This window comes from Marmota monax, unplaced genomic scaffold (assembly GCF_021218885.2).
Source record: "Marmota monax isolate L192 unplaced genomic scaffold, Marmota_monax_Labrador192_F-V1.1 WCK01_AAM20220418_F8-fsc00004, whole genome shotgun sequence".
Lineage (NCBI taxonomy): Eukaryota > Metazoa > Chordata > Mammalia > Rodentia > Sciuridae > Marmota > Marmota monax.
Genome location: NW_026692881.1, coordinates 18081781 through 18094401, shown reverse-complemented (window position 1 = coordinate 18094401; position 12621 = coordinate 18081781). Strand labels below are relative to the sequence as shown.

Here is a 12621-nt window from a genome sequence, read left to right as displayed (position 1 = left end):
GGAATAAGTCAAGGGAGGGTTTCTGGTTCATTCTTAGCCTACATTGTCCTGCCTCTCTAGCTAGAATCTTACTACCTAGGCTTGTCTGGGAGAGTCCTGATCTGATTGTCTATCACATTTCTTTACAATGAGGACAGCTGGATGGAGGCAATTGAAAATCATCATAGTTTAATAAAGTTAAAGTCTTCAAGTTTTTTCTGTCCTTTGCTACTTCTACATTCTTCTTTATGATATGTCACATTGTATCTCCAAATATGTGTATTTTTTTTCTTCTTTCTAAACCATCTTAGTTGAGTCTGACAATGGGGTTGGAACCTCTGGTTTGGGGAGGAAAGAGAGCAATTTGGTGCATAGTAAGTTTTTTATATCTTTTTTTATTTGGTACTAGGGATTGAACCCAGGGACACTCTACCACTGAGCTGTATTCCTTTTACCCACATTATTTTTTTATTTAGGAACAGTATTATTTAGTTGCTGAGGCTGGCCTGGAACTTTCTATCTTCCTGTTTCAGCCTGTCAAGTCACTGGGATTACAGGCAAACACCACCACACATGGCTCTCAAGTTCTGTGTACTTATTCCTGTGCCAGGTCTAGGATGTAGAGAGAGAGAGAGAAATCTCTTGATAGAGCAGATCTCCATTTTTTTAGATTGCATGTAGATTGTATAGTCTTGTTTTACTAGTTTTAGAGTAATGATATAAGTTTTACTTTTAGATAAGTATTTTGCATTTTGCATTTTTTTCCACGTGTTTTGGGTGTTTAAAAGTAAGTCTGGGGCTGGGGTTGTAGCTCAGTGGTAGAGTGCTTGCTTACCACATGTGAGGCACTGGGTTTGATTCTTAATACCACATAAAAATAAATAAAGAATTGTGTCCATCTACGACTTAAAAAGAAGAAGAAGAAGTAGTAGTAGTAGTAGTAAGTCTGGTCCTTAATTTCAATTCAAAGACCAAGGAAGCTTTTATTTATTTATTTTATAACATTTACCGGAAGAACTTACTGTTTATTTAGATAAACCTTAGTTTCTTAAGGAGTAGCTTTATTTTTGCTGTAAACTTTATTCCTCTTTTGATTATCTTTTTTTTCCTTCCTTTTTATTTTGGGGATTGAAAATAGGGGCACTTTACCACTGAGCTACATCCCCAGCCCATTTGATTTTTTTATTTTGAGATAGGGTCTCACTAAGTTGCTGAGGCTGACCTTGAACTTTTGATCATTTTGCCTTAGCCTCCCAAGTTGCTATGATTATGTTTGTGTAGCTATGCCTGGAGATTAGCTTATGTTCTAGTTTTAGGATATGCTATTTACTTTGTAGGTTAGATCACTATAGCTCCAGTTTTCTCATTGTACAAGTAGGAAACTGTGGCTCAGGAGATTAGGTGTTTTTCCCAGGGGTCTTCTGTTAGTAAGCACCATTGCCTGAACTTGAACCAAATTTTCTTGGGCTGTTACCATTCCTTCCAAGAGTATTAGTTAGCTATTGCTGTGTAACAGACTATCCTAAAAACCTAGTGGTTTAAAACAAATGTTCACTGTCTTACTGTTTCAGTGGTTTAGCAATCTAGAAGTTTAGATAGAGAGGCTTGGCACAGAGTCTTTTAAAGTGTTTGAATCAAAGTGCTAGCTGGGGCTATAGTCATCTGAGGTTTTTCTGGTCTGGAGAAACTGCTTTCAAGCTCACTTAATGGTTATTGGCAGGCCTCAGTTCTTCACCACCTGGAACCTCTCTATTGGGTTTTTCAATATGGTAGCTGGCTTTCTTCAAAGCAAGTAATCCAAGAGAGAAAGAAAAGGAGTGTGAGAGCCCAAGATGGAAAGCCAAAGTATCTTTTCTAATTTACTCCTACATGACATATCATTTCTTTGAGTCATATGGACCAACTCTGATACATTTGGGAAGGGACTCTACGAGTGTGCTATGGTTTGAATGTGTCTCCCTAAGGTCATATGTTGGAAACTTAATCCCCAGTGCAACAGTGTAGGGAGGTGGGTCCTAATGAGAAGTGTTTAGGTCATGAGGCTCCCCCCTATATGAATGGATTAATGCTGATTATAAAAGGGCTTGAAAGTGAATTCATTCACTTTTTCCCTCTGTCCCCTTCTCTTTGTCTCTTTCTGTTCCTCCTCCTCTCTTGTTCTTTCATGTATATTTCTGTATGTGCATTCATCTCTGTGTGTGTATGCTCTTGCCTTTTCATCTTTCACAATAGAATGATGAAGGTCCTTTGCATATGTTGGCATCTTGATATCAGACTTCACAACTTCTATAACTGTGAGAAATAAATTTATTTCTTTATAAATTATCCTGTGATATTCTATGTGGCAACACAAAACATACTGAGACAATGGATGCAAATATCAGAAGGTCAGGATTGTTGGGGGACATCTTTCAGGCTGGTACCATAGTTGCACAGCTAGTAAATTGTATAACCAAGATTCATACTCATTTCTCTCTAACCTTGGAGGCTGACTCTTAAGCACTTTTGGGATAAACAACAAAGGAAAGATTTGTATAGAGTGGGTGTGCTGATGGGCCATCAGAGAAGATATCAGAGACGATTGCATTTGACCTGAGTCATGAAGAAACACTAGAGTTTTTTGTGTGCAGTGAGGGAAGGACATACCAAATAGGAACAGCATGAGCATGTTCAGGGGCTTAGAAGCTTAACAGTGTGTATGTTTGGAGAATAGAAAGTGATTCTGGCTGATAAGAGTGTAGTGTGCATGGAGGAAGGGTAACAGTAGAAAGAAATTTGCCTGAGATAGGGAACAGTTGAAGGTAAGGATGACATGACAGGATTGTATGTTGAGTACTGTAGAGATATAGGTAACTGTCTACCCAACCCTCACATTTCTAGCCAGTGAACCTGTACTAAATGTCCTGTACTCCAGCCTCTGCCCCTTAGTTCCTGACTTCACCTTCAAAAGTTTTTGTATTACCTTGCTTTCTTAGGTGGTTTTTCCACCTGTTTTCTAATGGGATATCCTGAGGTTAGGGAAGATGGAGAAGATAATGAGGCATCAAATTGACAGAGGCTAGGCAAAAGGTCCCACCTTCAGGTTGAATTTATTTTCTTCATTATACCATGGGCTTGTTTCCAGATATTCCTTCCCCTACTTCCAACTTCCTTTCCAGTTTTTGGAATTTGGAGTATCAAGTCCTTTTTAGGTGAACTTCTCTGCTCCTAGCTAGGCATCAGGCCAGGTTGCTGATTTCACTTCTCATTATGCACAGCTTCTCAGCAGCATACAGTAGAATGATAAATTTAAAGCAAAAATAAATGTCTACCATTTCAAATAAGTTTATAATCCTCCTGGTGAAATATGAAGAAATATGGAGTATGGAAAGACTTAATACTTAGAGCCAGAATCTGGGTCAGAAGTGAATCAATTTTATATCAGTATATGAATGCTGTAGGTAAAGTAATGATGAGGGAAGGTGCTTATACAAAAGAAAGAAAGAAGGAAATAAAGTCTTGCCTGGAGCAGTAAGAGGTAAAAAAACCTAGCCAATTAATTTCCAATCCTGACTGTACTCCTTGATTGTTATTGCTACCTCAGGATTTGGGAGTGAGAAATAGCCTTTAGGGAGAATAAACTCTTCTTTTTTTAGAGAGAGGGCAATACATATTATACAATATACAATACATATTATGCATATTATACAATATGTATAATTATGTATAATATATGTATATTATACAATACAATACATATTACACAATACATGTTATACATATTATACAATACATATTTTGACATAGGGTCTGGCTAAGTTGTTGAGGCTGGTCTTGAATTTGCTATCCTCCTGCCTCAGCCTACCCAGTTGCTGAGGTTATAAGCATGCACCTCTGCACTTGTCTAGCCTCTTTTTTTTTTTTTAAGAGAGAGAGAGAATATGAATTTATTAATATTTATTTTTCAGTTTTTGGCGGACACAACATCTTTGTTTCTATGTGGTGCTGAGGATCGAAACTGGGCCGCACACATGCCAGGCTAGCGTGCTACCGCTTGAGCCACATCCCCAGCCCAAGCATTCTTAAAGTTACTCTTATGTGGACAACTTAGACTCTTTTTAAGTCAGATATTCCCAAAAGAGAGGAATATTTTTCAGTAGGTCCTAGAAGAAGATTTCAGGAGAAAGTGGGACTACCTGCTATGTATTTTTAAGGACATAACAATTATTAAAATTTTCATTCCAAGCTGGGGTTGCAGTTCAGTGGTAGAGACCTTGCCTAGCATAGGTGAGGCACTGGGTTCAATCTTTGGAACCACATAAAAAACAAATAAATAAAGAATAAATGTTAAGTTCATTAAAATATTTTTTTTATTCTGCTTGGCAAATAGTTTAAGTTACTGAGACCAAAAGGCTAATGATGGCATCATTTGGGAAACTGGTGACAGGAACAGAGTTTAGGAATAGTGTTGGATTGGCTGTGACTGAAAGTGGTGGATATAGGTTAGCACCTCATTGCTGCTCTGGAGTGGCTTAGTGATGTCAGATGGCATTATCAACAGGAGCCAAGGTATAGGATGTCTAGATTCTTGCTATGTGAGAAGACCTGGCACTCAGGGCTGTACTGTGCATGGGTCATCATGTGTGGGCAGCATTTAGCCACCCTTAGTGGCTGCAACAAAGTTATAGCACTGGGGACCCAATAATGGTCAGTTTCATGGGGAAATTGATAGAAAAGTTTGTAGAATACTGAGCAAATCATAGCTCAAATAACGGCATCATTTAGCCAATGATGACTGCATCAAACAGGAGATGGCAGCCCAATTTCTAAAAATCAACAAACGATTTGGTAACCAATTTCCCTTGGATCGTGAATTATTATGAATTGTTATAAATGTCATGTCCCATATTGTTTGCCTCTTTTTTCCCCCTGTACTGGGGATTGAACCTAGTACCTCATGAATAGACAAGGGCTGTATCACTGAGCTAAATTCCCAGCCTTTTTTATTAATTAATTTAAAAAAATCATTTTGAGATAGGTTCTTGCTAAATTTTGCAAGGGCGGATCTCAAACTTGTGATCCTCCTGCCATACTTTCCCAGTAGCTAGGATTCTAGGCATTCACCACCATACCTGACTTATTGTTTGCCACTGATTGATTGATTGTACTGGGGATTGAGCCTAGGGTCCTTTACCACTAAACTTCATTCTCAATCTCTTTTTACTTTTTACTATGAGACAGGATCTCGCTAAATTGCCCAGGCTGGCCTTGAACTTATAAGCCTCCTGTCTCAGATTCCTGCATTGCTTTACAAAATGTGCCACCTCACCCAGCTGTTTACCTTTTACTTTTTTTTGTTGTTGTCGTTCTTTTTAGTTATACATGACAGTAGAGTCAGTTCTGACATATTTATACAAACTTGCCTTTTACTTTTTTTTAATATTTATATTTTTAGTTGTAGTTGGACACAATATCTTTATTTTATTCATTCATTTATGTGGTGCTGAGGATCGAACCCAGGGTCTCACACGTGCAAGGCGAGTGCTCTACCACTGAGCCACAACTCCAGCCCACCTTTTACTTTTAATTGTTAAAGTTTTTTTTTTTTTTTTTTTTAATCAGAGAAAAGGTTGTATTTTTAGGAAGTAAGGGCTATCAGTATTTTCCTTTCTAATTTTATCTGTAGCTTTTAAGCTTTTTTTTTTTAAATTAGTTACTTCTATTTTAAAATATATTGGTACATTATAATCTTTGAATATAAAGCTTCAGAATTATCAAAGATGAAAAAGATATTTTTACCAGGTATCTAATTCTTAAAAATTTCATTTGTCTTATTCTTAACTTATTAATTGCTTACAATTTTGAAATACTCTCAAAAGAATATATTATTTGGTTGTGAATAACTTTGAATATTCAAAAGAACTTTTGTGATGATAGAAAGTTCTTAGCATGGCACTGTAGTCCCAGATACTTGGCAGGCTGAGGTAGGAGAATTACTTGAGCCCAGGAGTTGAAGTTCAGCCTGGGCAGCATAGGAAGATTCTACCTCAAAGAAAAATAGAAAAGTTCTATATATATCTGTGCTGTCCAGTGTTGTAGCCATTAGCCACAGGTGGCTGTTGAAAACTTGTTTTGTGGTTAATACAACTGAAGAAATGAATATTCAACTTTACTTTTAATGTAAGTAAAATTTAAGTTAATTATAACTGTAATTTAAATTTTATTTAAAATATTTAAAATAAAATATTTAATTAGATCTATAGACTCTAATTTTTTGTTTTTGCATTCTGTGTCTCTGTGTCTGCCACTTCCAATAGAGTAATGATGATATATTCTTCTTCCCTTTTCTTTCTGGAATGATGCTCAATTGAAAAGTATTGGTGGTGCCTGAGGAGTCACTTGGGACTGTTGACATCTAAGTGGTTGAAGCCCCCTTTTCCCATTGATAAGGGAAATGGGTTGCACAAGCATTTCGTGTGTGTGTGTGTGTGTGTGTGTGTGTGTGAGAGAGAGAGAGAGAGAGAGAGAGAGAGAGAGAGAGAACGCAAGCATGAATGAGAGAGATTAAGATTGAGATTTATTTACCAGAAGAGTTGAACGTGTATGTTCTTTTCTTTTGCATGTGTACTTATTCATATCCAGTGTCTTTAGTGGCCCTAGCAAAGTTGCTCCACTAGAGAGATGGTGTCTGTTGGGCTGGGGTTGTGGCTCAGAGGTAGAGCGCTCCCCTAGCATGCAGGAGGCACTGGGTTCGATCCTCAGCACCACATAAAATAAAGATATTGTGTCCACCTACAATTAAAAAAATAAATATTTTTTTTAAAAAGAGAAAGAAATAGTGTCTGTGGTGAATTGCACTGTATTCTCAGGTTTATCTCAGTTTTTTTCTTTCTTGATTCCAGACGCTGCATTCAGGTAGTACATAAACTGCTTTGTTACCAGAAGAAGTGTCGAGTTCGCCTTCATTACACCTGGCGTGAACTCTGGTCAGGTAACCTTCCCTTGATTTCATCCTCTTTTCCTATGCATTTTATGAGTACTTGGACTGGGCTTAAGGCACATTTTTTTTTTATTAATAACATTGTAGTTTATTTAGGATGCTTCTATTTTCATTTATCCTTTTTGTCATTTTTATTTTTCAAATACAGATCTAAGCATGTCACATATTTATTCCACACTTTCTCTCCTCTTCCTTCTCCTTCTTCTTTTTTTTTTTGGGTCAGCTGGTAAAAACCATTGAATATTTCCTGAATTCCAATGATTCTTCCTTTGTGTAAGAAAGGAGGAGTCAGTGTAAACTTGGATTCTTACTCTGTTCCATTTGGTAGCAGCATATGGACTATAGGGAATCTTCTGTGTGTTTCCTCAAGATGAGTAATCTCAAGAGAAATGTCATAGGAAGAGGGGGTGGGGATGGGGGTGGAGAGATAGGGGGAATCCTGTTCTTTTTGTTACATCTGGCATTATTACTGTTTACAGACAGTGTCGATTTTACCACTCCCCCTGTGCCAGAGACAAAACAGCAAATTACAGTGTTTACTTTTGTATTTATATCCATTTGGTAGCCCAGTAAAGTCACTGCCATCTCTGCAGGCGGGAAGTGGCTCTTCTCTAAGGGTGCAATTAATGCTGGCTTGCCACCCTTTCTTTTGTGTGATTAAATTGGAGGTTTCAGAAAAGCAGAGAAGACATGTTCTCTGAAGTAGTCACTTGCTGATAGTCCTGTGGCTTTTGTGACCTAATGGTACAATAGACGTCTTTAGATGATAGTAGTGATGAATGGTTGCCCCACCCATGGGGGAGTTTCTCTGTATTCTAAGCAGAAGAGGGCATGTTAATGTCAGAGGCTTTATAAGAAACAGGCCAGCAACCCAGCCCCCTTCCATGGAATTCATCTCATTTGTTGTGACACATGCTTTCCTCCCAATCCAATTTGGCTATCTAAATTTAGTCTTCCATAATGGGAAATAGAGATTTTTAATTAATGGATTAGCAAAGTTTTGCAGTTATTGCCTATGGTGGTGAAGAGGGGGAGAGGAGCAGGAGAATCATACTAATTGGCAGTCGTGTCCTTTTGGTGTTTTAGGAGGGAGAAGTAAGATTGTGTGAGAGTTTGAGATTGAGATGTCAGAAGTACTGAAGAGCTATCAAGAGAGATTGAAAAGACTTAAGTTAGTAGAGTTTCTTAGCAGTATTTCTTCTTCTTCTTCTTCTTTTTTTCTTTTTTTGGTATCCGGAATGAACTCAGGGGACTCGATCTCTAAAACCACATCCCAGCCCTAATGTTTTTTAAATATTTATTTTTTAGTTGTAGTTGGAAACAATACCTTTATTTATTTATTTATTTTTGGTGGTGCTGAGGATTGAACCCAGTGCCTCGCACATGCTGAGCCACAACACCCGCCCCTCCCTAAGCCCTATTTTATATTTTATTTAGAAACAGGTTTCACTGAGTTGCTTAATGCCTCACTGTTGCTGAGGCTGGCTTTGAACTCTCAATCCTCCTGCTTCCGCCTGCTGAGCTGCTAGGATTATAGGTGTGTCCCACTGCACCTGGCCAATATTTCTTTTTGATATAAAGGGCTCCTATTGTTGCCTGTAGATAATAATATGATTGGCTCTAAAAGTCTAGAATGAAAGAGAAAGCACACAAATGATCCAAATCTGTGTATTTGGTATAGTCATAGGACTTAAAGCAAATGTAAATAGTTTATATCTGTAACTGAGATGAAGTTATACATTGTAGTATGCAACAGTTGGTGGAAGTAATTATTTCTGCTTGCTGCTTCTGAGTCCCTCTGGTTTTATTTTCTCTTTTTTCCTATTTTCTTTCCTTTCTGTTCTGACTATCCTAACTCTGATCCCTGTGATCTCTCTGACATTTCTCCCATCCTCATTGTCCTCTTTCTCATTGTCCTATTCCATACTATTCCATATTGCCCTCTATATTGCCCTGTTCTGTCCCCCTGAAGTTCCCAAGGCTTCCTGTTATTCTCCAACTTCCATCTTATATTCCCTGTCCCCTTGATAAATTGAAGTTTTTATCATTGTGAACCATATTTCCTTTCCTTTACGCTATGGTCTTCATACATTTTACTTTGTATAAGTGTCATAAACTCCAGAGTGCATTACTATCATTTTTGCTGAAACTAATTATTATCTGTTATTATTTATTTATTTGGTACTGGGGATTGAACGTAGGGCCTTGGACATGCTAGGTAAGCACTCTATCACTGAGCTACAATCCCAGCCCTCTTTATTTTGAGATAGGGTCTTGCTAGGTTGTCAAGGGTGGCCTCAAACTTGTGATCCTCTTGCCTCAGTTTCCTGAGTAACTGATATTAAAGGCATATGACAGCTAGATGAATATCCCTTTCTTTTTCTTTTTTTTGATAACAGGGGTTAAACCCAATGAGCCATATCTCTAGTCCATTTTTTATTTTTTAATTTTGAGACAGGGTCTTGCTAAGATGCTTAGGGCCTCACTAGGTTGCTGAAACTGGCTTTGAATTTGTGATCCTCCTGCCTCAGCCTCTTAATCTTCTGGGATTACAGGTGTATGCCACTGTGCCTGGCCAGATGATTATTTTTAAAAGAGATTTAAAAATATCTTTTATGGGGCTGGAGTTGTGGCTCAGTGGTAGAGCACTTGCCTAGCATGTGTGAGGCACTGGGTTCGATTCTCAGCACCGCATATAAATAAATAAAATAAAGGTCCATTGACAACTAAAAAAATATTTTAAAAATATCTTTTATATTTATTTATTTATTTTTCAGTTGTAGGTGAGCACAATACCTTTATTTTTATGTGGTGCTGAGAATGGAACCCAGTTCCATCCTCATGCATGCTAGGCAAATGCTCTACCACTGAGCCACAACCTCAGCCCCTATATTTATCTTTTCTGACTCTTAGCATTTTGCCATTTTGGCTAGTAACTTGTGAAGATGACCATCCTTTATCCTGTGCTGGTTGGTTGACTTGTCTTGGACAACTTCCCTCATGTTCAGGGCTGTTTGTAATCATGTGCTATCTCAGAACTAATTAGTTTGCATTCTAAGGCCTTTGAAGGGTTGATGGGATGTGTATATGAATGTCATTAGTGAGGCCTCGGTGACTGCTTGTTCCTAAGGCATAGATACTTGAATTAGAGTTCTCTGCCCAAAGAGGTTAGCTCCTTTTCCTATATAAACAGAGTGAGCCATCCTGGAATCTTGATTCTCTGTATTCATAGAGGAATGTACAGTGAGATAAAGAGCAGCAGGTGTTAATGAAAGCTGCAAAGTACAACATTATATCCACTTCAATCAGAGCCCAAAGTAATGTATAATGTTGCATTCAGTGAATACAAGTGTGGCTATGGTGGATCCACCCACTGCTTGGCTGGAACTACCCCTCTTATGCTGGAATACCCATGTTTTACTCTTTCTTTGCCTTCTAGGCTTTTGGGTTTGAGGGAGGTATGTGAAATTCATCATGGAAAATATGCTCATGTGGGTATATGCTTGCCCATACATGTGCTGCAAACTATAACTGAATTTTATTTATAAATAAAACAGTAGCCATGTGTTAGATTGGAAACATAGGAGCCCTTTGATGTCTAGGATACAATCAGCCAGTATCCAGATGCCTTTTTTTTATTTGGAATTGGACATTTAGTGTCAGTATACTTCAAGTGCTGGTGTATATTCCATTGTTATTTGATTACAGTTGTTCTTCATTATTAGAAAAGATAGCCAGAGTTTCCCCAGGTTCCCATAATGAATTCCCAGGAGTGGTCTGTGGATGAGGAGGAAGTAGCTGTATTAATTGGAGATTCAATCTTGCTTGATGTGTTTTTCCTACTATTTTACAAATACAAAGCCCTGACCTACTCCTTACTGCCTCCTGTCTATTTATATGATGCTTGTCACCATAGTATCCGAGTATGTAGGGAAATACCCATAACAGAACCCAGTAGTATGGTTGTTGTCATGTTTCTGATGAGCTTGATTTCATCACTTTTGATAGGACGAATCATCAAACTTAGTTTTATTTGAGTTGTTGTGAAAGGGAGGGGTACATAATCCGTTTTTTCTTTGTCACTTTATAAATTTATCCACAGATTCATGGGATTGCTTTCAACCAAGTAAAAATGGAAACTTTGATGAGTTCTAAGCCATTAGCCAAAGAATGAGCAGAATATTTAGAGAAGCCTGTAACTGTTGGAAAGGGAACTACTTGAACAGAGCCTCATGGGTTTATATTATTTTACTTCCACTAGAGGCAGAAGGGATATTGGAGAGGCAGCCTGCATTTAAATAGTATGACTTTCAAGGCTTGAAAACATGGATTGATTTGTGTGTGTTCATGTATCTATGTGGGAGGGGCGGTTAGTGGGGAGTGAACCCAGGGGTACTCTGCCACTAAACTACATCTCTAGTGCTTTTTTAAAAACTTCTATTTCAAGATAGAGTTTCACTAAGTTGCTGATGCTGACCTTGAATTTGAGATCCTCCTCTAAACCTTGAGTGCTGGGATTATAGGCATGCACCATCATGCCCAGCACATGGTTTGATTTAAAAGTGGATTTATACTGACATTTTTTACTTGACATTTATCTGTGGATCACAGTCGTTCTTTCACTCTGTCATATCCCTAAGTGGTAAGTCATTATTTTTACCTGTTTGTTGGGGGAGTAGAGATATAGAAGGGTTAAATGACTTGCTGAGGATCATGAACCCAGACACTCAACAGTCATGATTAGCACTTAGAGTTTTTGACTCCTCTGCTCAGATGCAGATCACTAGGCAACATTTGCCTCCCTGCCGGAAGAAAGGTCCCCAAAGCCCTCAAAACAATCTGTTCAGCTTCACTGTGCAGAATAGCATCCAAAGCATTCTCAGCTTTGTGAAAAATAGAGGAATTGTACATGGTTTGACCTTTTAGAAACCTACTGGGAAAAATGGAAAATCCAGAGAGTGTCACAGCTTTCTGGATCCAGCTGGCTCTCCCATCACTGGCAGAAGCCTGTGTCTTCATGGTTAGGTACACTTCGAGACTGGGAATTGAGAGCCTTTCATTGGAAGCTTGTTATACTGCAAGCATTATATAGGATTGAAATTTTTCAAGAGAAAGGCTGACTTGAGCCATGAATTTATCTGGCAATTCTTGTATAGGTGTAGCTTTGTCAATTTGGCAGCCCCTCTTCATTTTGAGAAACTATCCTTTGATTATCTATTTTTTTTAGTTTAGTTTCTTTTTTACTTTGTTCTTGTGGCACTGTGGATTGAACTCAGGGATGTTCTATCACTGAGCCAAATCCACAGCCCCTCCACTCCTGCTTTTTAAAAAAATTTTGAGACAGATCTCACTAAATTGCCCAGCTGGTCTTAAACTTGTGATCTTCCTGCCTCAGCCATTCACTGGGATTACAGGCGTGCACCACCGCACCCAGCTAGTTTAGTTTCTTTTTTTAAACTTTTAATTTTGATGTAATTATAGACTTAACAGGAAGTTGCAAAAATAGTAGTAGACAAAAATAGTAATAGAGTTTCATATACCCTTCACCCAGCTTTCTCCAAGGGTAATATCTTATATAACCACAATATTGCTTCTTTTAGTTTAGAAAAGGATATCTAGGTGGGAAAGAACAGAGCAGTAAAATGCTGGATAGGGTAGATGGG

At 38.1% G+C, this 12621-nt stretch overlaps 1 protein-coding gene across 3 annotated transcripts in view; it reads left to right on the top strand.

Annotated features, from left to right (window-relative positions):
* Nucleotides 1–12621, top strand: part of Armh3 (armadillo like helical domain containing 3) — a 188716-nt gene that overhangs the window by 61084 nt on the left and 115011 nt on the right. For all 3 annotated transcript variants that reach the window (XR_009227314.1, XM_046450063.1, XM_046450062.2), the window contains exon 20: nucleotides 6861–6949. Coding sequence is in view for 2 of the 3 variants with exons in the window: in XM_046450063.1 (XP_046306019.1) it covers nucleotides 6861–6949 (89 nt within the window). In the remaining variant the exon portion in view is untranslated. The remainder of the gene's footprint in view (nucleotides 1–6860; nucleotides 6950–12621) is intronic.